The sequence below is a fragment of the Drosophila kikkawai genome, chromosome X, assembly GCF_030179895.1.
Source record: "Drosophila kikkawai strain 14028-0561.14 chromosome X, DkikHiC1v2, whole genome shotgun sequence".
Lineage (NCBI taxonomy): Eukaryota > Metazoa > Arthropoda > Insecta > Diptera > Drosophilidae > Drosophila > Drosophila kikkawai.
The window spans coordinates 30,707,207-30,734,881 of record NC_091733.1 but is presented as its reverse complement, the minus strand read 5'-3'; the positions used below and the strand labels follow the sequence as shown (position 1 = coordinate 30,734,881).

Here is a 27,675-nt window from a genome sequence, read left to right as displayed (position 1 = left end):
TTTGCTATTTTAGCCCCTGTCCACCGGGCAATTTCAATGCAATTTCCCCCCCCAAAACAGACGCTCAAGAACAATTTGTAAGCTTAACTGTAACTGAAAACTGACTCCAGTAAACCGGACTGTACCGTATTTTTAGTGCCTGGTGTGTGCGCGTGTGTGAGTGATGATGCGCATCAAAATAATTCATTTGTCTTTCAGTTTTTGGTTCTTTTTTAATGGTAATCGTATATGTATTTCGATATTTTCTCATTTGATTTTGTATTTCATTTTGTAACTGCTTATCCTTGTTTGATACTTAATGATATTTTTTGACTGTAGTTTTTTTCTTATGCACTTTAATTCTTTAACTTTTTTCGAATACATATTGGTTTTTAGTACAAATAATATAGTAAATAGTTAAAAATATATATTTTTTTAAATTACAACTATGTAGTATTTTTTCAATAATAGCATTTTTTATGATTCCGATATTATTGAGTATTTCTTCTAATTTTTGTTATTGATTTTTTGTTTGTTTTTGAATTTTTTGATTTGTTCATATATATTGATTTTTTTTTCTATACATATTTTTTATTTTTAATAATTTATGTTTCATCCGCCCAATGATATCCACATTGTTTTCTGTGGTGTTATTTAGTTTTTCGTTTTTTTAACATGTTGATTTGTATGCAGTTGATTTTGGAAATACATATGAATATTTTCTGTTTTTAGAATGGCTTATGGTACCGAATATGGACTTGTCATAATTGATATAATCCAAAAAATTTGCCTATTGAGTGTTGCATGCCCCGATCTGTATGGCGCACATGATCCTTACTCGCGAACACCAAAAAGTCCAAAACGCATTGAGAACAAAGAGGAGCAAAGCCGATCGCCCAGCTCAGATCAGGTAAGTGCCCTCTCGCTCTCTATCTGTCTCTCTGTCTCTCTCTCTCTCGCTCTCTCTCTCTGTCTGTCTGTCTCTCTGTCTCACTCTCTGCCAATGAGACTTACATAGAAAATGTGTGTTGGGTAACCACTGTAAACCGAATATATTTACAGTGGACCCGAGCTCCAAAAATATACATATAACATATACCGAATACATACAGACAAATAATTTGAATTTTAATTTGATTTGAATTTATTCGAACTTAATTCGAATTCGAATTAGATTTGATTTGAAATGAATAGAATTTGATTAGATTCGAATAGGATTCAATTAAATCAATTTGAATTGATTCGAACCTGTTTCGAATTTGATTCGAATATGAATTCGAATTCGATTTCAATTGATTCCTATTCGAATTGATTCGAATATGATTCAATTAAATCTATAAAAAAAATATTTAATTAGATTTTATTCGAACCTGATTCGAATTTCATTCTAACCTTTTTCGAATTTGATTCGAACCTATTTCGAATTTGATTCAAACCTGATTCGAATTTGATTCAAACCTGTTTCGAATTTGATTCGAATTCGATTTAATTCGAATTGTAACACACACAGACATACACAGCCAGAAACACAGACAGACCGAAATGAATTCGCCCCCACACAAGTATTGCTATTATATGCTCGGCATTACAGTGGAGTACAGTATCGTACAGTACAGTACGGTACAGAACAGTAAACTCTCCAACACACTAACAAATGACCAACAACTACAAATGCTCAGCTCATTTGAACATGCCACGTACATAATATATTCAGTACTTACATATTTAAATTTAATATGCATACAAAAAATAAAATAAAACAAGAAAGGAAGCTAACTTCGGCACACCGAAGTTTGTATACCCTTGCAGATTGTTTTTGATATTTATATTATAAATTTAAATGCTTAAAACACACACAAAACAGAGTTTCATTACATTTTACCTAGACTTATTATGTTTACAGTTTGACAGTTACAGTTTTACATTCCCAGCTTTACATTTTCTCTACATCTACCGATCGCTTCTATGGCAGCTATATGATATAGTTGTCCGATTTTTATGAAATTTATACCATAATTCTAGAATAATAAAAAAAGCTTATATCTCAGAGAAGATAAACATATGTACGTTGGAAAACAACGAAGCTATAATTTTTTTCCTATTTATTTCTCGATCGTTCCTATGGCAGCTATATCATATAGTCGTCCGATTTTCATAAAATTTTTACCAAAATTCTATAATAATATAGAATGGCCATATCTAAAAAATTGTGCAAAAATGTTGAAAAACAGCAAAGTTATAATTTTTTTTCTACAAATATATCGAACATTTGTATGGCAGCTATATGATATAGTCGTCCGATCCGGCCCGTTCCGACATATATAGCAGTGAGAGTATATAGAAGACTATATGCAATGTTTCATTCAGATAGCTTTAAAACTGAGGGACTAGTTTGCGTAGAAACAGACAGACAGACAGACGGACAGACGGACAGACAGACAGACGGACAGACGGACAGACAGACAGACGGACAGACGGACATGGCTAGATCGACTCGGCTGTTGATGCTGATCAAGAATATATATACTTTATAGGGTCGGAAACGTCTCCTTCACTGCGTTGCAAACTTCTGACTGAAATTATAATACCCTGCAAGGGTATAAATATATATTCACTTATTTATACATTACGAACGAAATTTCTAATTACTAACAAAAGTATCTAAATTTCAAATATATATATCTATATATACTTAATTAACACCTAATATATGTTTAAAGCTAAAATTGAACATTTGTAGCCGATCCAAAAATTCTTGTTTTGGTTTGTTGTTTTTTTTTGTTTTGTTTTGTTTTTTGTTTCCTTCGCTGTCACTTTCCTGCATTTTTGTGAATCCCATAGAAATAGCAATTAGACCCCATATATATACCCATATCTCTATACTATATATACATATATATATACACACACATATGCAAGCAAGCAAGCAAAATTAAACAACCTACGTATATATATATTGCTGAAAATTATATAAATTTCAAATATATAAAACTATATTTAAAACTAACTATAGTTATAGCTTGGTACCCCGTTTTTACTAGCATTTTTCGGTGAGCTTTTCAGTCGTCTCTAACCAACTGCTGTATCGCTTTCTCATTCCAACCAAAGTGACCTAACCCTGCTATCAAGCTAACCAATCTGCCAACTATATTCACAACCAATCGCCTTACTGCTCTAATTGATATAAGTTGAAACTAACTAAGAACTATTCATGAATTAACACATCATTTTTTTTTGTATTTAATTATCCGATCGCAAGAGCTTCCTCTGATTTCTAGATAGGCACTTTCTAAAGATTGCTAAAGATGATGAAAGCTGCGTTTTAATTTCCTTGAACCACTCATAAAAATATTTTTCTATATTAAAAAGAAAATCGCCCTAAAACTAAGACTATAAAGAAAAAGTTTCCATACTTTTAAGGCCATAAATAAATTATAAATATTTTTTGTTGGGTTAATTCTTATATTTTTCTTATTTTTAAGATATTCTTAGGCTTTGTTTAGGGCTCTTTTTTTAATTTAAACACGAATTGTACTTGTTTTTATACTAAAAACAATTGTACTTGTTTTTATACTAAAAACCTTGTTTTTCTGATAAAAACATGACAAATTCGCCCTAAAATTATTGGCAACAAATTTCACACATTTGCACTTATAATTCCCAACTGGTTCTAACATATTCGGAATGAAGTGATGGCCAGCCTTAGGTAAAGACACTCTAAATGTAATAAAAAATTTAATAAAAATTCACCAGATATTTTAGAATTGTCATTTTTTTTAGGGCGATTTTAGGTAAACAATTTGATGAGTGCACTTTTTGTAGGGTTCTATTTGGCCAATATTTTATTTCTACCTATCTGCCTCTATATATATATGTATACATATGTATGTACATATATATATACCTCTGTTTCCCAGCCTATAAACTGCCTCTAAGTGAAATGCACAAAACTGCAGCATGGTAAAATCATATTTATTGATTGATTGATATTTAATTTAATTGTGTTTTTGCACGAAGCTTGCATACGATAATTGATTTAAATTAGAATTTGGATTGATTGGTGTGACGTTTAATTAATTTTTTTTTTTTTTTATTATTATTTTCGTGTAACTTCTGTGATTGCCAAGCTCCAAGACCATCGCGATTTGATGGGCTATGATTGTTGTATTATGTGATCGAAACCCGATTTCATCCGTCACGATTCCGATATTTGAGTTGATTTGAATTGATTTGATCTGTGTTGTGCCTGAGAAAGAAAAAGCCTAGCGAACACCCAAGAAACATGATATTATATGAATGAAACAACAACTGTAAACAACATTACCAACAACAGCAACAACAAGAACAAAAGCAAAGAAAAACTACGTTTCTCCTTCTCCCACTGTCTCTCTCTCTCTCTCTCTCTCTCTCTCTGTTTATCTCTGTATCTATCCCCCCCTTCTGTCTTTTCGTACTAACGCATTGATGGAAGAAGTGTTTGTTTTTCTGTGTGTTTGTTGCGAGACTTTTACTGTCACATAAAAAAAAAACAAGAACAAAACACTATGTAACTTGAACACTTTACCCAAACACACACTCACCAGTTATAAATAAATTATACGGTTTTACTTTAAATCTAATTCGAATTGATAATTGATTGACTGTAGTTTTACTTAATTTTTCCTTAATTTTTGTAACCTTTTAAAAATTCTATTCTAAATCTAAAATAATCGAAAAATACCGTTGTATTGCCTGTGCGTGTGTGCGTGTTTGTGTTTGAGTTTTTTTTTTTTTGCCAATGCCTATGCGTAATTGTATTTGTATGTGTGTGTGTGTGTTGGTGTGTGTATGTGTTGTGCATCACACCCACACATCTAGCATTAAACCGTTATACACGTTCACGTATAACAGTTAAATAAAAGTCGTTGCCTAAAGTTTAACCCCCCCTTTCAGTGTTTGTTAACCCCAAACAAAAAAAAAAAACCAACCAAACAAAACCAAATAATAAAGTAAATGTCAAGTATAAATTGTAAATTGTTGATACAATACTCTTTTTTCCAAGTAACCCAAGTAAAACCCCAAAAACAGAACCTCGTTTAACCTCAACCCTGTTAACCCTTGTATAAATAATACACACACTAAACATAAACTCACAAAAGATAAAAAACAGAGCAAACGCATTAAAAAAGCAGCAGCAACAAGGCAAAAGCAGCTTGCATCCACCAAAAATCGTTATCCACATTCCCCGAAATGCCAAAAGTGGCGCCTTGCATTTTCGCTCACTCTCTCTCTTTAAATCTCTGTCATTGACTTTCTCCCTTTTTTTTTTCTTTTTTTTTTTTTTGTTGATATCCCTTGACCTAGTTTGGTCTTTATACGTGCAAAATATAGCAACGATTTACCTCTTTCATGGGTGTCAGGTTTTAGGAACTTGTAACTAAGAAAAATGCTTTGACACTTTTGTACACTTTCCATTTTGCCTAAAATATTTACTTTTCTTTTAAAAATTTAAAGTTACCTTGACATCTCACAATACCTAAAGCCTATCCAAGGTCATTTTGCTTTAAAATTCACTTATCCATATGTTTTAATGCCAAGATAGGGCTTATTTTGTCAAACGCATATGTATAATAATTGGTTAGATATGTTAAACTTACCTAGAGATGGCGCTTAAGCAGGAACATGCATGTTGCATAACGGTACCGGTTAGGGCGCCACTTGTAGGTAACTGTAACATACCTCTTGCTGTCTCTCTCTCTCTCTTCCGAAGTAAAAGCCTTTTATAAAATTAAAAAAATATATATATTTGTGTACTACAAATTGTTTTAAAATAATAATAAAAATAAAAAAAAAGGACAAAACGATTTATTTTCTGTAATATACTTCACCTTTCTCCATCAAGTCCCCATCACTAATCAATTTTAATGCTTTAATTGTTGCTGCTATTTTTCTGTCAAACAAAAAAAAAGAACAAATCAAAACTGAAACCAAAACAAAAACAAAAACAGAAACAAAACCCCCTTTAACCCGAAATGAAGTGAATGTTAAACCACCTTAACCCCCCCCCCCCCCTTAAAAAACCATCCAACCAAAACCCTACTTTGTCCGTCGATAAATAAAACGACAACTACTTTTATTTTTGCTGCCTAAACTTAAAAAAAAAAAACAACAAAAAAAATATATGAAAAACAAAAACTGAGAATTAAAACTCTGACCCCCCTCCCCCCCTTCAATCTCCTACCCACCCAAAAAATTCCCGATCTTCATCTAGCTGAACGATACGACCAGTCCGGATAGTCCATCACTTGAATTTGTACCGGAGGCCACGAGCACCGATCCAACAACAGATCCAACCGGAATCGCCGGCTCCCGTCCCAGTTCACCCGATCCCGTTGTGGTGAACAGTTCTCGGGAAACCCTAATCAGTGGCTCGGCAGCATCGGCGGCGGCCATGATGGCCAAGAGTCCACAGCGTGAAGATGCTGCCCCTAAGGAGCTGCAGGACCGGCGCAAGTCCATGTCCTGGAAAACGTTCAATTTGAAGCGTCAATTATCAAAAGTCAATATGAAAATCGGTGGTATGAATGTCAACACCGATCTGGAGTCGCTCAAGAATAGCTCCATTTTCTATACGCCCAAGGAGGCGTCACCAGATGGCGTTATGCCAACACCACCACCGCCGCCAACCGAAGAGGAGACGACGGCCGAGCTAAAGGAAGATGAAGCTTTGGATGAAGCCGAAATGGCCGCAGCAGCAGCAGCAGCATCATCATCATCGCCGGCGGTGCGTGGTAAATTTCGATCCTCAACCACTGATTCGCCAGATGAAGGAGCTAGCTCCAGTGGCGTTCGTCGAGTGGACTTTGAGCAGATGACATCGGCGGCGGTGGCGGCGGCGGCGGGGGCAACGGTGGAGGTGGAGCGACCCAATAATCTGCCTTTGGCAGACTCACCGGCACCCGTTCCACTAAAGCCAGCCCGTCAGAAATTCAAAGAAAAGGCACGCGATCAACGCCTCTTATCAGTTCCAAATATCAAGTATCAGCCGCGGGATTTGCGTGGCGGCGTGCGAATCCTCAAGAACGATGTCTCCCCGCTGACCAGCGGTGGCCCAAGTGGAGGTGGAGGAGCAGGTGGTGTAAGCGGAGGCGCCAGCGGCGGTGGCGGAGGCAAAAAGATACGTAAGTATGGCCCTCGCCGAAGGATCACTACTACCCAAAAATCCTCAACCCCTTACCTCCCCCCCAAAGAATAATATAAAATAGAGAGCTTCTGAGACGCTGGCCCCCTTTTCTTCTAACCAAAAAAAAAAAGTAAAAAAAAAATAATACAAATAAATTAAATTAAATGCGCAAAGCGAGCGAGCGAGTTCTTTGCGTGATCGCTAGGCAGGCAGGCAGAATGTGGATGTGGAATGCAAATCGGACTCCTGGAATCGGAGAGCTGAAATACCCACCCATTGGGGACCGAAAATTTACTGTGTTTTGTGCGTTTAAATGTATAGATTTCTGATTTTTGCTATCTTGGTCTTGGACTCAAGGTCTTTAAAGGTGCCCGAGCAGGGACATAATCATCAAAGGATAATTAAATTGTAAAGCTTTTAAGTTCCTAACTAATTAGATCTAGTAATACTAAAGCCCTGATATAGGATTCTTTTAAGAACTCTACAAGTTTAAACGCGTCTAAACACAGAATAATTTTCCTTCTATCGTCGTTGCAAATCTTTACCTTTCTCTTACTCTCTCTCTCTCTGTCTCTTTCTGTCCTTTCCTTTTCTTCTCTAAAATTCTTTTATCCCCACAAAAAAATGGCGTTTTGTCGTCGCTTCTGGTTGGGTTTATGGCTTTCCTTCCCTTCCCTCTTTATGTGTTGTTCCTTTTGCTTTTTGTTGCTTTTAGTTGCTGCTACTTAGCTAGTAGAGAATAGCAAAAAGAAATGAGATGAAACTACTGTAAACATAGCAACCCAGTTTCCCCCCCTAAAAAAAAATAATACAAATTACAGCTAGAGCGATGTGCAAAAAAAAAAAAAAAACATTACAATATCTAAATCTAGAAATGCAAATGATAACAAAAAATCCGATGCTTCTTCTTATGTTAATTTTGTTGAAACGAAAAACCGAAACCAAAATTGCATTTTGTGTATAGAGCCTACTTTGTAGAGTCTTAGCTAAAAACAAAAAATGACAAAAATAACAATAAAAACCAAGTAAAAGTAACCGTAAATATATATATATATATATATACATATATATACTTATACATAAATGTAAACGAAAACCAACAACAACTAGAACAGCAATCTTCAGCAACCACAATTGTGATGAAATAATTACAACAACAACAACTTTACTGCAACCAACAACAACAACAAATTCACATTTGCACCCAATCCAAACAAATACAACAACAAACTAAATTACAAGTTAAGAAAAAAACCAACAACTTTCAAAACTTTTTGCCAAAAATGTCTTATTCTATGCTTCTTCTTTTCCCTCAATACCTAGGCAACGGATGCAGAAGAGCTGCAATACAACTGCCTTTATGTGATTGTGTGGAAGTTCTTTGGTAAATCATTTAACAACCACAACAACAACATCAACAACAACACCACAACCTGTCACCAGTCACCCCACACTCAGCAACAACAAGACACACACTAACAAGCACCATCATCATACCCACATACAATGTGTAACTATAAAGCTCAAACTCTTTTTGAAACTAACTAACCAACTAACTACTTAGTATGCAAGACACGAAATATCTACTTTTAAGCTTAGAAATTAAATGTTAAAGCGGGTGCTGTAAGCCAAACAAGGACAAAAGTTTCACCAATCACCACAACACACCACACCACACACACAAAAACTCACCACTCAGTCTGTGTATGTGCACTGTGCAAAAATGAAATGGTGCATTCTCATGAAATGTAACCAAAATCTAAATATCGAAAATGATATAACCAAATGTTGATTGTTGTACGTTTAATATTCCTGTGTCTAGTCTATAAGTTCCAACTCTCGAGCATACACACACACACCTATGCCTATACACTGAAAGAAAGCTCAGTGTATATGCCGATTTCCCTGGGTACTCTTCTGATTCTACTTATCTGATCTTTGCATTTATAGAGAGAGTTTGATTAAGCTGGAGGCTGTGTGTGCTCCTATCAATCGATTTTTGGCCCCCCAATCTCCTCCCTAAAAAGCCCCTCCCTGGTTGTCTTTCGATTCTATCGGGTATCGATAACTTGGGTTATTTCGATGATCTTTTTTTCTCTCGTTTCGTTTCTGTTTTCTGTATTCATTTGAAAATGATTTTCGTTTTGATTGTTCCGTTGAATGTGTGTGTGTGTTTTGGCTATCGATAAGCTAAACAAAAAAAAAAAAAAATTACCGTTGCCTTTGTTATCGTCATCGTTTTCGCTTATCGCTTTTCTCCAATGTCACCACATTTGTATAGTTAAAACCACTTGTAAATATATATAAAAAAAAAGAAAGATCAGACCTTTAAGCTAAATCATATATGCATATAACCGAATACTTTTAAATCGATTGTTCATATTTAATACCAGCTAATATATAACCACCCGCATACATAGAAACCACATGATGTCTATCTCTACGTTCTTAAACAGAGATTTGAAAATCCACAGAAAGTATATTCGCTCTACTCTAAACATACATATATCTCTCTAAACTCTCTCTCTCTCTCTTTCTCTCGCATTTAATCGTACTTACACACACACATATATATGCCATAAATATTATATTCTATTTGTATTCCTTGTTATGATCACCCTTAAGTAAATATTACCGTGTTCTCGTGTTTTTTTATTGAGCCTCTTCTCATATTAATGTCACTGTCAATCGATGTCACCCAACAAACCCAAATGCAACAACTGCCTACGTTTCTCGCTGTGTATTCGTATTTGTGTTGTTATCGAATATTATCGATAATTCGATATTTTTGCACTTATCACCGAAATTCAATAACCATTCCAAGCTTTTGTATTTGTATCATATCTAAAAAAAAGAAATACTATGTATTAAATCGTGTTTGTTTTGCACTCGAATTAACGATTACCTTCTTAACGATTAACGATTAACGATGACCGATCAGCAGACACTGACAGTGATCGCTTGCCAACTGAAGACTTTGATTTTGCTTTATTTACCTATGTACATTATTTTCTCTATATATATATATGTATGTATTTTTTATTTAATTCAACATTCTTTTGTGTATCTCAAACTCTTCTATCCTAGAAACACCTCTTTCTCCTCAAAAAGAAACGAGTTAAAAAGACTGATATTCTAAACAAATTAAAGCGTAAGTTTATCATTTGTTTTGTAAACTATTTCAAATTGTGAAACGAGCAAATTGTGTTGAAATAAACTCATTGATAGACTCGCAATGAGTTTTAGAAGGAAATAGAACTAGAAATATTATTATATAGAGCTTCTTGAAGATATGTGATTTGTTTGATTTCAAACTTTTACTAGAAAATTGGCTGTAGTCGTATTTGTGGATCGTTTCTCCAGGTCTTTAGAGAATATCACGTATTTATGATAACAAAAATATCAAGTATACGACAAGTATACACAAATCACGTATACGACACGTGTACAACAATGCAAAGTTTTTATTTTAAATGTAAACAAAAAATTCAATTGTAAAGTAAATTTAGGTTTGCTTATTTTTCAGTTTACAATTTATTTTCTTCGCTTCTTTTTTTGATTAAACATAACAGGCTTTGTCTTTCAGTGTATAGCCAGCGTTCACTGTACATTAACCCCACGTTGCTATTCGTTTACGTTTTTCGCACACTCGTTGGTTTCCGTTTAACCCTTATGTTGAGCGCACCTCTCGCAAGAGATCGCCACAGGACACTCACAATCACATATGCACAACCCACACACATACACCTACACCTACACACACACCCACGCATAGCACAAAATAACTGAATAGAAAAACAAAAAGAAATAGAAAACTGCAAAAAGTAAACCAAAAAATGTGAAAGAGAAGATAAAGAAGAATTAAAATGGACATTCAATCATTTTGTGCATTTATCTTTATGTCTCTCTCTCTCTCTCTATCTCTCTGTCTTTCTTCCTCTATATATAACTCTCTTTCTCTCTCTCTCTCTATCTCTGACTATGTGTGTGTATCTCTCTTTCTCTCTCCCGTGTCTCCCACAATTATTGTTTATATAAAAAAAAAAAACATATTTTGCAATTGCCTCAGATCAACGGCAGCGGAGTTGCAGCTGCACAGCAGCAACAGTCGCAAGCGCAGCAACAGCAGCAGCAATTGCAATCGCAGCAAACGCAGGCGCAGCAACAGTTTACACAGCAGCAGCAGTCGCAGCAGCAACAGCAGCAGTTACAGCAGCAACAGGCCCTGTTGCAGCAACAATCGCAGTCGCAGCAGCAGATGGATGAGGCGGGTGGATCAGGATCAGGAGCAGGAGCAGCCGCATCATCATCAGGATCATCCGTTTATGGGGCAGACGATGCAGGTGCGGGTGTTGCTAGTGGCGGTGTTGGTGTTGGTGGTTTAAGCAGTGGATTTGGTGGTGGATTTGCTGCCTTAAAGGTGGCAACAGAGCAACAGGTGCAACAGCAGCAGCAGCAGCAGCATCAACAGGTGCAGCAGCAGCAGGAGCTGCAATCGCAATCCTTTGACGCTACTGATTATCCTTGGGGCGAATGCGGTGCTGGCGGCGGTGCTAGCGGCGGTGCAGGTGCGCAACAACATCAATATCAACAGCATCCGTATCCGCATCCGCATCCGTATCCGCATCAGCATCCGCATCCGTTTACGCATCAAACATCCGTTATACAGCAACAGCAGTCAGTGACATCGTACGAGTCCCTAAAAAAGTCCAAATCACAAGGTGGGAGCACAACCAGAGAGCACAACAAACTACTACAACAACTACTACTACTACTACTACTACAGTAAAAAACAATAACAACAAGCAAATAGCAACTTCCACAACAATAACAACAAGAATAGCAACTACAGCAACCAATACAAGCAACAGCAACAACAGCAACCAAGCTAGAACAAAAACAAAAGAACTGAGATTGCATCCACAAGCATTTCTTTCAAGTGTACCACGCACACACACACCCACACGCACACACTTCCACACACACTCCCACACCTACAGTATACAGTTCAACTTCTCAAAGACGAACCTAACCTCAAAAAGAAATAGTACAGTACTGCACGCTCTCGCTACAGTGAATATTGAAAATAGAAACTTGAACTAACTTGCTCTTGCCCTTGGTCGAATCTCATTTTGCGCGCTATTTAAATATTTTGCATTTCAAAAGCTAAATTATGGGCTTTATATATATTTGTTTACTTCAACCATTTTTTTGAGTGTTGAGCTCCTTGAAATTCCCTGGAATTAAGCTTAAAAGGTCTTCCATAGGTCCTTCCGATCAACTTTTGTGGTTTCGATTTGTAGAAGTTCCACTGTACCTCTGTCTCTCTCTCTCTCTCTCAAACTCTACAAAACTCCTATCTGTCTCTCTCTCTGCACACGCACGCACACATACACGCGCACACGCACATATGGACAGCAGGATATGCACGTTGCTTGTGGCCCCGCCCCCTTTCTTCGCTCTAGTGTGTGTGTGTGTTGGTGTGTGTGTAAAATGTTGATATTTTTTATTTTATTTTTAGGGATAATTTTTTGTGGGGGGGGTGGGGGTCGATGGCTGGAGCTGTCTGTCTCTTTCTCGCTCGATCGCTCGCTCGCTCGCTCGCTCTGTTTCTCTCTCTTTGTCTCTCTCTAGCCCTAGAACAAAAAGGATCTAAATATGATCTTTCTCTCTCTCTCTCTCTGTCTCGCTCGCTCGCTCGCTCTCTGCTCGCTGTCTCTTTTCCACTCTCTATATATCTCTATCTCTCTCTCTCTCTCTCTAACCTGTCTCTGTCTTTGCTACTGTCTTACTATCTGTCTCATTCGCTCGCTCGCTCTGTATCTTTCGATCTAGCGCTCTCCCTCTCTCTGTCTCTATCTCTCTCTCTCTATGCCTCCTCTCGGTATTTTGTATTTGCATTTGGCACGCTTTGAACCAAGAAAAATTAACGATATAAATAAAAAAAAAAAGAAAAGCGAATGAAATAATAATTAAACAACTAGACTAACTGGAATTATAATTAATTAATTTAAAACAGAACATAGAAAGGAATAAAACAAGATCCGATTTTCTTTGGATTTTGATTTTGGCAAAAACGTTAACTTTTTGCATAGTCCACACACATACAAGCATACACATACTGTCACAGCCATACATATAAGCGCCTAGCTAAGCACACCACAAACAGCAAGTTTCAAATCGTTTTTGTTTTTATTTATTTTTCCTTTTTTTTAAGAGTTATTTTTGTACTCTAGTGCCGCTTTCGAAATTGCACTCTCAGCAAAGATCACTCAATGATATCAATAATCGATTAATCGAATATCCAAACAAGAGAAAATGGCTACAGTTGCTCGCAGGTGTGTGTGCAAGTGAGATAGAATGCATTTTCAGGGTTGCCAACCACGAAAAGTTTTCAGAACTTTACTTTAGGTATAAAACATAAAGAATTACATTTTCTCTCATTTTTATTATTAAAAAAAATCACAAAAAAATGTTTTTAAATTATATTAAAATAAGTTTTTTATGTAATTTCAGATTTTACAGATTTTATGATCAAGAAATTATTTATTAATCTACAAATTAAAAAACAAAACAAATATATTATTAAGAAAAATTGCTGAAAAATAAAAAATTATATATTTTCTTTTTTTTTTTTGTTTTTTTTGAAGCAAAAACCCTCAATTTTTTTTTTAAATTCAAATTTCCCTATTAATTTTAAATAAAACGAAAGGATAATATAATCCTGCGAGCGACTGACGCTTACACACACATATAAATATATATAAAACAAACACATACACATTTACATTGTAAACACATGCAAATCACTTACACATATTAGGCAGCCTAGCGGTATCTTAGTGTTGTGCAGCGCAAAAAAAAGCAAACATAGTGCAAAAAATAAATAAAAAACATCGCAATTACGATTAAAATTAAATTAGATATTAAAAGCAAAAATTCGATTAAAATCTTAAGTAAAAGTTTTGCCTACTACCGCCCGCCGCTTTTACTCTCTATCTCTCTCTTTCTCTCTCTCTATCTCTTAATCACTCTATCTCTGAATCTCTCTCTCTCTCTATTTCTATATATTCGCCTGTCTCTGTTTCACGATAATTATAAACAAAAATAATTTATATCTTAAAATCTTGTTGTAACTCGTTATTTTTTTTTATTTGTTTCTCTCTTTCTCCTATCTGTATTGATGCCCATCCATCTCAAAATCATCAAACTTTTTGTTAAAAACAAAAAAAAAAAAACAAAAAAAAAAACCAACCATGAAAAATAAATTACAGATAAATTGGATGGAACTTTCTCAAGATCCAGATCATCGTCAATGTCCAGCATTGATATGTCTTCCTCTGAATCTGTTACTTGTTTAGCTTTCATCGAGAGTTATGCAAAACGAAATGGTAAGCCTTACCATCTTGGTTTTAAATTATTAATGTTTTAATTTTAATTTGTAATTTATTTTTTTATTTTGTAATGCAGATATTTTGACACTTGTTCCTACTTTGTGGATTGGAACTAGTTTCGGTTCGATACTGACATTGTTCATCACTATGCCGGACCGAGATGTGCGCAAATCTCAGCCAGTATTGATAACAATAAATGGTAAGTGATTATTAAGAAATAATTGATGATATAAAAAAAATAAAAAAAAGGTATAAGGGTTGTATAAGCCCTTAAGGTATTGTAAATACTACTTTTTTTTATATGTATATCATAATAAATTTTTTAAATAAAATAATTTTATAAAATAATTAAAGTGATTATTAAATAAAATAAACTAGTAATTTCTCTTTCACATAGTTTATAATTAAAGTAATAATTTCTCTACCTTTTTAACACTTTTAAATATAACGTTTAAAATCAACTGATAGTGTTGTATAAGCCTTGAAGGTATTGTAAACACTACTTTTGATGGCAAGAATGTGTTTAAAAATATATTAGGGGCTTTTTTAATAGACAATATAAAGTGATTATTAAATAAAATAATTTTGTAATTTCTAAAAAATTTTCTAATAAATTTTTCTACATTTTTAACACTGTTAAGAATTATCTTACGTTAAAAAAACAATATTAACTTACTTTTAAAATCCACTAATAGTGTTTTATAAGCCTTGAAGGTATTGTAAACACTACTTTTGATGGCAAGAATGCTTTAAAATGATATTAATGCTTTAAAATGATTATTAAAAAAATAAACTTTTAATTTCAGTTTTATACTGTTTAAAATAAAATTAATAATGTCTTTACCTTTTTAACACTACTTTTAAACAAGAATGTCTTCAAATCATATTAAAAAAATGTTTTCAAAAAATATTTAAAGAGATCATTAAAGTAAAATTAACTAGAGATTTTTATTTATTTTTATTTATTTATTTCGCACAGATTGAATTTAAAGTACAATTTTTCTACCTTTTTTTTTAACTAAAATTAAATTTAAAATTGATTTTAAAGTATTATTAAATTTATTGTATTATTTATATTCTATTTTCAGGTGGCCCCGTGGTACGACTTAAAGGATCCATAACTTCCATGTCTTTTTTAGACTCATACGGTTCGATCATACCCTATACGTTTGAGACCTGGCGTGACGAGAACAAGGACAAGAAAGACCGTAAGACTATAATTATTTATAGAAAATAATATTTAATAACTAGAAACAGTTTTTATATATATTTTTTAAATTCTTATTAAGCATTCAGTTCAATCAGTTGCAATTTATAGAAAATAATGTTACAAAAGTGAAAAAACAGACAAGATTAGAGGGTGGCTTATAAAAACTGTTTTTTTTATATGTAAATATATATATATTTTTTTTTTTTAATTTTTATATTAAGAAATTAACGCATAAATTGCGGGGAATTTAAGTTAAACTTTAGCAACTTCAGGCCTTAATACTATTGTTAATATTCGTACCCTTCCCTTAGGCACACCCACAAAGAGCAGCAGCCGCACCAGTCCCACATTCACACCGACAACTGCCAATACAATATCAAACACTTCGATTGCGGGCGGTGGTGGTGGTGGTGGTGCCTCCGCTGGCGGAGCTGGTGGTGCGGCCGGTGGTAGTTCAGGCGCTGGCGGCGGTTCATCCAGTGCTGGAGCGGGAGCTGGTGCTGCCGCTGCGGCAGCTGGCGGTGGTGGCGGTGGAGCCAGTGGTAGTGGTGGTGGAGCAGCGGCCAGCGGCAGTGCCGGAGCCAGCGGTGGCGGCGGCGGTGGCGGTATGAGCAGCAGCAGCGCCAGCAGCAGCGGAATAAGCGGAAGTGTTAGCACCGGCTTGGAAACACTCACCGATCGACAATATATCGTTATCGCTAGCGAGAAGCAAACAAAAGTCTTCGATGTGGCCAATCAGTGTTGCATCAATCGCATACAATTATCGGAAATGGATTTTGCAGTCAAGGCAGAAACTATCACGATGAAAGGTGATTATTGTAGTGTTAAATCAATTATAAAATTATAATTTTAAATATTTTTCGTTACTTTTCAGATGGCTCTTGCTTAGCAACCTATCTTTCGAATGGCCATCTAATGGTACATAGTCTTCCTAGTCTAAAACTGTTATTGGATACTGATTTCTTACCGCTTATGGACTTAAGGTAAGCTCTCTTATATTTATTAATATTTATTTAGGTCGTAATATTTAAAAACAAATATATTTTTAGTTTTCAAACAAAATGTAAACAGGGAATTGTGGATCCAATGCTTTCGATATGGGGTCAACAGATCATTGTTCATGAAGATACAACTCAGTGAGTGCAAATTTAAATAATTTTCAATTATTTTTTAAATTTTTATTAATTTTTTTTTTTTTATTTATTATTATTATTGAGTAATAATTTAATACATTTTCTTTTACTTCGTCCACAGAATATCAAAAATATTTTGCTTTAGTCATAAAGGTCATGGATTGTACATGGCATCGCCCACCGAAATTCAAAAATTCACGATATCATCGGAATTTTGGTAAGTTTTTTTACTTAAAATGGATTTAAGGTTGAAAGAAATTAGTGATATATCAATATTTTACTTATATTAAATCAATATTCGTATTATTGTACGAATATAATAAACATAATACGATTTTCCGATATTTTCTATATATTTTTACATTTAATACTTATTTTGTTTTATATTATATTTAACAATAAAATTTATAAAAGTTAATAATGGTTTAGATTTTTGTCGATATATTTAATCGGAATTTTTGTATCTATATTTATCCCAAATATATTCGATAATACGATTTTTCTGATATTTTTTAAAATTTTATATATAACTTTACATTAAATACTAATTTGGTTTTATTGAAATTTTTGTTTTGATATTAATCGCAAATATGTTTTTTATTTTTATTGATATATTTAATCTGAATTTTTATTCCAATTTTTAAGCCAAATCCTATCCAATTTTAATTTTCTTTAATAAAATAAATAAATAATAAATTAAAATAAAATAGAAACAATTTTATCATATTTTACAAATCACTTTTATTTATAAATATATATTTATATATGTTTTCTACTTCATTTTTCAGTCAATTTATTTTGGAGATGATGGGTGAACTATATACGGTACAGGAAATGCCCGAACAGCCGAAGGAGGGTTTCTTCAAGGGTCTATTTGGCGGCGGCGCCAAGCTCCTCGATCGCGAAGAGCTATGTAAGTTTTTAAATATACATATGTTTTACATGTTTATAACCTTGCAGGAAATCATAATATCAGTAATAAGCTTAAAAATCAATGAAGGCGTTATTTCCAACCCCATAAACCATATATATTCTTGATCAGCATTGACAGGGGAATATTTCTAGACATTTTTTTAAAGTTACAAAAATTTTGGAATTTTTTCACAAATTTGTCAGGGGTTACATCATTCAAATTCACAAAAATTGGCCCAAAATTTTGTTTTCTTCAAATTTTAAATTTAGTAAGCAGATTTATTAACCTAAAAAAAACAAGCATAGAAACGCTTTCCGAATTGAAATTAAGGCATTTTTGGCCGAGTTATGAATTTTTTAGGTTTTCTTTTTCCAAAAATTATCAAATAAAATTATTGAAATTATTATTGAAGTTTTAAATTAAATTTAATAAAATTATCCCTAAAACAAACAAGGAAATAAAGTATAGTAAAGTTAAAAATTTAAACTATTTAATTTCATAAATTGTAACTTTCCCAGTAAGAGTTTGTTAAATAAAAACTGCAAGGTTATAAAAACGTTCTTAAAGTTATATATTTATTTCTATTTATATATTTATTTATATTTATATATTTATTTATATTTATATATTTATTTATATTTACATATTTATTTATATTTATATATATTTTATATTTATATTTATTTAATTATATTTTTTATATTTAATTAAAACCCATCCACAGTTGGCGAACAGAGCGGCAAGGCGAATCGCTCGGTGGCCAGGCACATACCTGGTCCAAATTTGGAACAGCTCGGCCAGCGGGCATCCACCGCCGCATCGGAGATTAGCCGGGCGCACCAATTGGCAATGGAGCGCGGCGAGAAGCTTAATTTGCTGGAGGAGCGCGCCGAGCGTATGGCCAACACTGCTCAAGATTTCAGCGGCACTGCGCATCAATTAATGCTTAAATATAAAGACAAGAAGTGGTATCAGTTGTAAAATATCTATTTTAGGAGCCAATTCTACCACAGTTATTGTAATATTGCTTTTATAAACACTTTCTACTACTACATTACGAGTAAAGTACACTTATTTAATTTCCTGTTTTCAAGTCGTCACGTTATTTACAAAACAAAACAAAAACGAAAAAACAAAAAACGCAAAAAACAAAAACAAAACCAAACAACAAAGTTCACAAAAACAAAAACCAGAAAATAAAAAAAACTGAAAGAGAAAAAACCAACCAAAAACAAATACAAAAAAAAACTGTTTTTAATAAAAATATATATAGACCAAAAAAGCAAAGTAGTTGTGTTTTATTAAATTATTTTTATATATTTTTGATTGGTTTTTGTTGTTTTTTAATGCCAAATATTTGGGCTGGAAATATTCAATTTAGTTATATAAAATATAAAAAATTTTTTTTTATATGAAAATCTTTTGTTGGAATTGGAATATGGTAATTAAAACACTTAAACAATAGGAAATTTTATATACACTGCGCGTCACCAGATTAGCGCCCCCCTTGGTGTTCGCGTTTGAAATGAAATATTATCAAAACTATTAAAGATTGAACTGTACAATTATTATCCAATATAATTCGATTAATTCTCTAAATAAAAACATATATTAGAAGGCAGTTGGTATTTGCATAGAATTGTATTAAATTAAAAACTAAAGAAACAGGTTTATTTGGAAGAAAAAACTGCGTCATCAGATTAGCGCCCTCAAAATATAAATTTAAATATCTTTCTTAACTTGCTGAGCACAGCAACCATTTTTTTTTTGCTGTTAAATTAAACATTTTTCTTCAATTTGACATACAATATGGGCAGAGGAACAATCTTATCTTCGGAGGAAAAATCGAAAATCGAAGCGTTCAATGAATGTGGACTTTCTCTTCACAAAATCGCCGAAAAACGGGAAGACATCGCAAAACCATTGCACATTTTCTTTAAAATAAGGAAAGCTATGGAAAAAATTACAAAGGAGGTAATAACAGTGTTGTTAGCTCAGCAGATCGCAGAGCTATACTCCGAGAGGCGTCCAACTCCCACGACTCGACCGCCAAAATAATAGAAAAAACTGGTGTTAAGGCAAGCAAATCGACTGTTTTAAGGGTGATCAAGAATGCCGACCATTTAAAGAGGCTAAAACTGAAAAAAAAGCCACCTCTTAACCAAGCGCGAAAAGAAATCCGCCTAAAGTTTGCTCGAACGCATATGACATGGTCCAATGAGTGGCATAACGTCGTATTTTCAGACGAAAAAAAATGTAACCTGAGGGTCCTGACGGATATAATTACTATTTCCAGGATTTACGCAAGGAAGAGCATCATCTGGATCGCTTACATAGCCGGGTTGGAGGAGTAATGGTATGGGGAGCCATATCCTATTATGGCAACTGCGAACTGCAGTTTTAACCCCAAAGATGAACGCGGAAAATTACAATTGCGTTCTAAAAACTGCATTTCCCGTTTTTAAAAACTTATTTGGAAATCTCAAATGGCATTTTCAGCACGACAATGCCCCAATCCACACAGCCACGACCGTAAAAGCATGGATTCAAAAGGAAAATGTCAGTGTCCTGGAGTGGCCCCCATACTCCCCAGACCTGAACATAATAGAAAACGTCTTGGAATGGTTAGCTAGGAAGGTGTACGAGGCTGGCAAGCAATATGCTACCAAGGAGGATTTAATTCACAGTATAAAACAGGCCTGGACAACAATAACGTTGGAATATCTCAAAAACTTGTATGACTCTCTCCCCAATCGAGTTTGTGATGTCCTTGTAAACAAGGGAGGGACAACCCATTATTAAATTTCCTTAAAAATGCTTAAACTTAATCATAAAATTGTTAAAGATAGTATTTTGTAAGAACTTCATCAAAAAAAGTTAAGTTAATGTAGCTGGCGCTAATCTGATGACGCAGTTTTTTCTTCCAAATAAACCTGTTTCTTTAGTTTTTAATTTAATAAAATTCTATGCAAATACCAACTGCCTTCTAATATATGTTTTTACTTAGAGAATTAATCGAATTATATTGGATAATAATTGTACAGTTCAATCTTTAATAGTTTTGATAATATTTCACTTCAAACGCGAACACCAAGGGGGGCGCTAATCTGGTGACGCGCAGTGTATTTGCAAACAGTTTGAATATGGCGCCTTCGCAGTGTTGGAAAGGGGGACAGTGAATGGGTTACGAAGTTATCGAGAGTAACGATAGTTCGGCTTATTTTTTGGCAAAATATAAATCTATAAAAAAAACCTTAATGCTAACGAAAAGCACAATTTAAATAGTTAATTTTGAGTTTGTGAAAAACCAAGGCTTTAAATTAATTACAGTTGCCACTGTTTTCAAGGAAAGCAAAGTACTTTCCCTCTAGACTTAGGGGTTTTTGCCCGGTTCTAGGTTTAAGAATTTGTAAGTGTAAAATTGAGCGAATTTTTCAAAGCCTTGTAGTATTTAAATTTTAAGCCCACATACGTTAAATCCCTTTTAAACACTTGTAATTTAATTTGTTTTAAAAAAAGAAAACCTTAAAGGTTCGCGCCTTTGCTAACTCGGTAGGCAGCCCGCTCTCTATCGATATATTATGCGATACTCCCAGTATCGATAAGCCTCTCGAGTTCTCTAGGGGAAAGCCAAATTCGCATCTGGCAACACTGCTGGAGTCTACCATTTTATTTTAGTTAATAAAATATACATATTTCCTATCTTCTTTTTTCCGTTGTGCGCGTACGAAAAACAGCTGCAAAGGCTCGCGTCGAAAGTGCAATAAACATCAGAAATATTGAGCGGAAAGAGCGGCCAGCGGACGAGATTTTCCCCGTTCCGTTTTTTTTTTTCTCCACCAGACGACGACGAATATATTGTAAAAGAGCAGCAGCAGCGACAGCCAGCCAGCCACCAGCAGCAGCCACCAACCTTGAGAAACACCCAGCACGGCAGCTATATTTCGTTTCACTCGCTCGCTTGTCTGTTGGTAAGATTTTTGCTGTTTTCCCCCTTAAAAAAAAACGAGCAAAGAAATGTCCGCGAGGATGTGTTTTTCGTTTCATTTCTTCTTTTTCTTATTTCGTCCAGTTCCAAATGCGTGCTAAATATGCGGACGTGTTTGTGTGCGTGCGGACGAGTGTGTGTGTGTGTGTGTCGTCGTCTTTGCCTTGGTGTGCGTGTCTCGCTGAGCGTTTCCATGTGTATGCTTGGCTCTGTGCGTTCGAAATTTTTCTTTTGTGTAAAACATTTGTAAGGTGCAACTGCAACGGTGTGAGTGTTGTTGCTCAGCTTGTGTGTATGTATGTATGTATCCCTCTGGTTTCTTCTTGCTGTTGTTGTTGTTGTGCGTCATAGTGTTTTGAGTGTGTGAGTGTGCTTGCGTGTGTGTGTGTGTAATATGCATTCCAACGGGGTAAAGGAGAAGAGGAAGAGGCAGCAGGCAGGCGGGCAGCGTACCTGTCGCCCGAGTCTATCGCCTATCGATGTGTCTGTCTCTGTCTGTGTTTATTTAGAAATTCCCCCCCAAAGGAAAAGTGCCTATGCCTATTGCTTTCCCCCTTCCCATTTTCCATTTCCACCTACCCACTGCCAGTGATCGCCTGGTTTGGTTGAGTGTAATCGATAATGCACAAAAGTATCGATTGGAGGAAGACCAGAAAAACAGCATAAAGAAAGAAAAAAAAAACGCATAAAACAAAGTGCAAGCGCGCTGTGTGAAAAAAAAAAGCTAAACAAGTGCAAAAGAGGAGGAAGAGAGGCGGCGGAAAAGAAAGTACAGACTTGGCAACAAAAACAAACCAGCTTTTAGTTAAAAGGGGGGAAAAAAAACAATCAGCTGTTGAAAACCTTAAAACCCTGTCGAAACACGCAAAAACACGCTGTAACATTTCCCTTGAAATGAAAATTAAAAGAAAGACAAGTTTTTGTTTATAGAAATAGGTAAATCTACAATATAAACATTATATGTTTTGTTGGAAACGTAAATTTAATTTGTTAATAATAATTAAGTGGAAAAGAAACTAAATTAAAAAATTTCAATAAATTTTTTTGTATAGATTTTTTCTCGGTTTCCTTTTGTATTTTTTATGTTTATGTTTTATTTAATATTTGTTTGTTTAGTGTTCTGCGTTTCAAGAAATATTTTGTTTTTTTTTATATTAAGAAAATCCCCTTTTTTAAATACAAATGTGATCAAATTTAACCAACAAAATAACCTTGTTAAGCCGTAAAAAATATAGAATTTTTGCTAGGAAAAGTTTCCCTGAATCATTCTTTCTTTTTTTTTTGTTTATAATTGTTTATAATAGATTTTTAAGCTTTGTAACGGAAGACCCTTTTTCCTACGCAAAAATCAAGCTTTGTAAATAGTATTTGTCTTTTGTTTATTTTATTTATATTTCACCATTTGCCAATCAGATTTCATGATTCCGCTGTTTATGACAAGGTTATAGGGGTTTTTATATGAAATAAAATTATATTAATTTTATAAGTTGCTAAAATCCATTGAATTTTTAAGAAAAACAAACAACTTGTGGTTTGAAATGATCTAAAACTGTAAAAAACTGACTAAAACATAAAATTCAAGTGAATTTCTTTATTTATTTCATTAATTATATTACATTTTCCTTTGTTTTTGCAGGCTTTTCACTTAACCCCGCACAAGTGCTTTTAGAAGAGAAGCCCCTAAGGCGGTGGAGCAACAGCAGCAACAGCAGCAGCCAGCCAAGATGGACAAGATGCGGATATTGAAGGAGAGCCGCCCCGAGATAATCGTCGGTGGCAAATATCGGGTGATTAGGAAGATTGGTAAGTACTCTCTCTCTTGGCATCCTTGAATCTCCCACTAAAACTCTCTTACTCAATCTTTATCCCTCCACAGGAAGCGGCTCTTTTGGCGACATTTATCTGGGCATGAGCATCCAGAGCGGCGAGGAGGTGGCCATCAAGATGGAAAGCGCCCATGCCCGTCATCCCCAGCTGCTGTACGAGGCCAAGCTGTATCGTATACTCAGCGGCGGTGTCGGTTTCCCTCGCATCCGTCACCATGGCAAGGAGAAAAACTTTAATACGCTGGTTATGGATCTACTCGGACCATCCCTAGAGGATCTATTCAACTTTTGTACGCGTCACTTTACCATCAAGACGGTTTTGATGCTTGTCGACCAGATGATCGGACGCTTGGAGTATATTCATCTCAAGTGCTTCATTCATCGTGACATCAAGCCCGATAATTTTCTGATGGGCATCGGCCGGCATTGTAACAAGCTCTTCCTGATCGATTTCGGTCTGGCCAAGAAGTTCCGTGATCCGCACACGCGTCATCATATTTTGTATCGCGAGGATAAGAATCTAACCGGCACCGCCCGCTATGCCTCAATCAATGCCCATCTTGGCATTGAGCAATCGCGTCGCGACGATATGGAATCACTTGGCTATGTGATGATGTATTTCAATCGCGGAGTGTTGCCATGGCAGGGCATGAAGGCCAATACCAAGCAGCAAAAGTATGAGAAGATCTCTGAAAAGAAGATGTCCACACCGATTGAGGTCTTGTGCAAGGGCTCGCCGGCGGAGTTCTCCATGTATCTAAACTATTGTCGTAGCCTGCGCTTTGAAGAGCAGCCGGATTACATGTACCTACGTCAATTGTTCCGGTAAGTGAAGGGGGGAGTTAATATATTTTAGGAGTGAAAACTGAATGTGTAGGCTTAAGAAAGGGAGAGAAAATGGGAAACAGATGATTCAAAATGCCAAAAAAAAAAACACGAAAATATCATTTTTAAAACCAATTTTAGTAAAGTTTATAATGAAAAAAAGGAGAAATAATTAAAAAATAAAGTTTACGTATTTTAAATATTTTTTTAAGTCGAATATTTAGGAAATTTAAATTATTTCTAGTTTCTTTTCATATTTTTTTATATAGATTTTTGTATTTAATTTATTTAAATTAATGGTATAAACAATTAAAAATCTAAGTATACAAATTTTATATAATTTTAAAAATCAAATATTAAAGCAATTTAAATTATTTCATGCTCCTTTTCATAATTTTAAATAGATTTCGTATCAAAAATAAACTTTCTCTTTTCTTCCCTTCAGCATACTGTTTAGGACGCTTAACCATCAGTATGATTACATCTACGACTGGACAATGCTGAAGCAGAAGACCCACCAGGGTCAGCCCAATCCAGCTATACTCTTGGAGCAATTGGACAAGGACAAGGAGAAGCAGAATGGCAAGCCCCTAATTGCGGACTAAAGTGAGGAGGAGGATGAGGAGGGGTTCGAGAAATCATCATCATGGGCGGGGTAAAAAAAAAACATAAGGGGGATTATGTGAAGATGATATAAATGCAGAAAAGAAGGAAAAACATGCCGCAGCCGCCGCCGCATCGAGAAATATCTACTAGGTGTTTCTCTTAAATATTAATTTAAAATTCAATACCTAAACGATTTAAGAAAAGGCAAAATCAAGGCAAACAACAGCAAAGGCAAACCGTAAACCACACATAATGTGTAATAAACAAAATAACTAAAAAGATGATACCCCAGCAAATGTGATTCACGAGTGAATCACTGCGATTGATAGTTAAAACCACACACAAAAACACCCACAACACACACTCACTGAGGAATTTGAATTCGAAGTAAAACGAAAAATCAACACGATTTAAATTCAAAACGATTCAAATTCAAACTCAAATCAATTCGCAAACCATACAAAACTCTACACCTGGGAAAAGACATTTGAAATATTCGAATGTTTCCAGTGTGGAGAGTGTCTCCATACACACACACATGTACTCTACACGAGGCATTTGAAAAAATTCAATGTCTCCACACAACTCTACACAAGGCATTTGAAAAATTCAATGTCTCCACACTCTCCATACACACACAACTCTACACAATCATGGCTCCCCACATAAAAAACACCACTAAAAAAAAGAAAACCACAAAAAAATGAAAGGAGGACAAATGGCGAAGAAATGAAAACAAAACACTTAGCCTAATAAATTACGAGAAAATAATACTGGTAACAAATGTGGAACGCTGTAGAGTAGCGTTCATTTTCGAAGAAAAGCAAAACTAAAAACACATAGTTATATATATATATATATACACATATATATATATATGTATATATATATGTGTGTGTTTAACCTTATGCATGTATATATATACATATATAGAAGCGAATAAAACAATTATGTACGCATATATATTCCATTTGATTCACCTGTCAGATCGAATCCAAAAGCTTAATTTCAACAACAACAAATCGAGCGATGCAAAACAAAAACAAAAACAACTCAAAAAACTAAACACTTTGTGGAATAAATAAGAAAAACAAAAAATATATAGGAGTAAACAATTAATAATACCAATAAAAAATTAATAAAAAAAACACAACAAACACACACACACACACACACACCGAACAGGCATAAAAAGTGCATAAGGAGGAGGAGGAGGAAAAATATATAAACAGAAAAAAAATATATATACAACTGAGCTGGGGGAAAAGTAAAAGGATGCAGCGCAGCCACAAGATTAAAACAAAAACAAATAATAATAATAAATATAATAATACGAAAAAATGAAGAAAAAATAAGAAAAAAAAACAACCAACGCAAAACTGCAAAGTAATTTTGCATTAGTAAGCAGTAAATAATAATTATAAACATAACTTATATTTAATTTTTTGAATTACATCAATAAATATGTTGAAATTACAAATTTTAAACATATTTTTTCACCTTCTGCATTTAGAAAGAGACGGGGCAATATGCGAAGGCCATCATATAGAGAGGGAGAGGCATAGAGAGAGGGGATGTGTTTTTTTCAACAGGTATAAAGTTTAAAAAAATTTTAAAAAATACTTTTGAGTATGTTTTTTAATTATATATTTTATTTTTTTTTTTTATTTTTTATTTTATTTATTTTTTATTAATTTGAGTATTTAGAGGAGTAAAGGGTTTATTATTTTTCTATTATACTAAACTTGCCTAAAGTTTAAAACAATTCAAAATTATTATTTAATATATTTTTTATTTATTTATTACAAACTTTTAAAATGAATTGAGTATTTAAGGTTTTTTGTTAAGAAATTATTATTGTAGAGGCGTTACAACCAAATTGTTTGCCTAGTTTTTTAACCTTTTTGTTTTGTGTCAATTTAGTTGCAAATATTCTCCATCAAAAAATGAATGCCCACTTGATTTGTTTACTAGATTTTTCTTTATTATTATTGCCAGCTCGCCACATATCTCTCTCTCTCTCTCTCTCTCTGTGACGCTCTTTATTTCTTTGTTTATTTATTTGTTGACTAATGGCACGTCTGCGTTCTTATTTTATTTTCTGTAAACACAAACGACGTGCCCGTTAGTAACTGCAATGTCCAGTCCAGTGTCCAAGAAAACTGCATTGGCGATAAGAACAAAGGGGGTTTCTACGGAGGGCAGAGAGTCATAGACGAGACAGTTTCTAAAGATAATGGAAAATAATTAAAAAAAAAACATCAATTTATTTTAAAGGTTTCATAATAGTTATTATTTCTTTGAATATAAATATATTTTTTTTTTATGGGTTATTTAAATTTAAAAAATATTTATATTCAATGAAAATAGGTTTGAAAATCGATTGTTAGTGTTGAAAAACGTGAGGTAAGTAAGGCTTTATAAGAAAAAAAAAATAAAAATACTACACATAAATTAGAGAGAATATTAAATTTTAATTATCAACTACCTTTTTTTTTTGAAAGCCCGCTCGATTTACCAGTACCTGTTTATCGATTGAAACGCTTTTCCGCTGTTCGGTCACACTATTTATTTGACCAGAGGTTGTAGTATGTGGTTAGAGTATCAGGTGTGGTTCGAATATCAGATGTGGATTTTTT

The 27,675-nt window shown here is 34.2% G+C and overlaps 2 protein-coding genes across 8 annotated transcripts in view; both read left to right on the top strand.

Annotated features, from left to right (window-relative positions):
- Nucleotides 1–19,078, top strand: part of Tomosyn (syntaxin-binding protein tomosyn) — a 29,622-nt gene extending 10,544 nt beyond the window's left edge. For 3 of the 7 annotated variants that reach the window (XM_070287876.1, XM_070287877.1, XM_070287878.1), the window contains exons 13-23: nucleotides 712–889; nucleotides 6,230–7,139; nucleotides 14,416–14,532; nucleotides 14,612–14,734; nucleotides 15,624–15,743; nucleotides 16,057–16,554; nucleotides 16,620–16,728; nucleotides 16,795–16,881; nucleotides 17,000–17,095; nucleotides 17,667–17,791; nucleotides 18,516–19,078. In XM_070287876.1, the coding sequence (XP_070143977.1) occupies nucleotides 712–889; nucleotides 6,230–7,139; nucleotides 14,416–14,532; nucleotides 14,612–14,734; nucleotides 15,624–15,743; nucleotides 16,057–16,554; nucleotides 16,620–16,728; nucleotides 16,795–16,881; nucleotides 17,000–17,095; nucleotides 17,667–17,791; nucleotides 18,516–18,772 (2,620 nt within the window). In that variant the 3' untranslated portion in view covers nucleotides 18,773–19,078. Of the gene's footprint in view, nucleotides 1–711; nucleotides 890–6,229; nucleotides 7,140–8,464; nucleotides 9,185–11,210; nucleotides 11,863–14,415; nucleotides 14,533–14,611; nucleotides 14,735–15,623; nucleotides 15,744–16,056; nucleotides 16,555–16,619; nucleotides 16,729–16,794; nucleotides 16,882–16,999; nucleotides 17,096–17,666; nucleotides 17,792–18,515 lie in introns of those variants that run through there. The other 4 variants (XM_070287880.1, XM_070287879.1, XM_017175309.3 and 1 more) reach the window with 4 other exon arrangements.
- Nucleotides 19,079–21,424: 2,346 nt separating this feature from the next.
- CkIalpha (Casein kinase Ialpha) lies at nucleotides 21,425–26,523 on the top strand. Its single transcript, XM_017175314.3, has 4 exons — nucleotides 21,425–21,762; nucleotides 23,416–23,582; nucleotides 23,656–24,430; nucleotides 24,876–26,523. The coding sequence occupies exons 2-4, from the start codon at nucleotides 23,504–23,506 to the stop codon at nucleotides 25,033–25,035; spliced, it is 1,014 nt and encodes a 337-aa protein (XP_017030803.1). The 5' UTR covers nucleotides 21,425–21,762; nucleotides 23,416–23,503; the 3' UTR covers nucleotides 25,036–26,523.
- The last annotated feature ends 1,152 nt before the right edge of the window (nucleotides 26,524–27,675 follow it).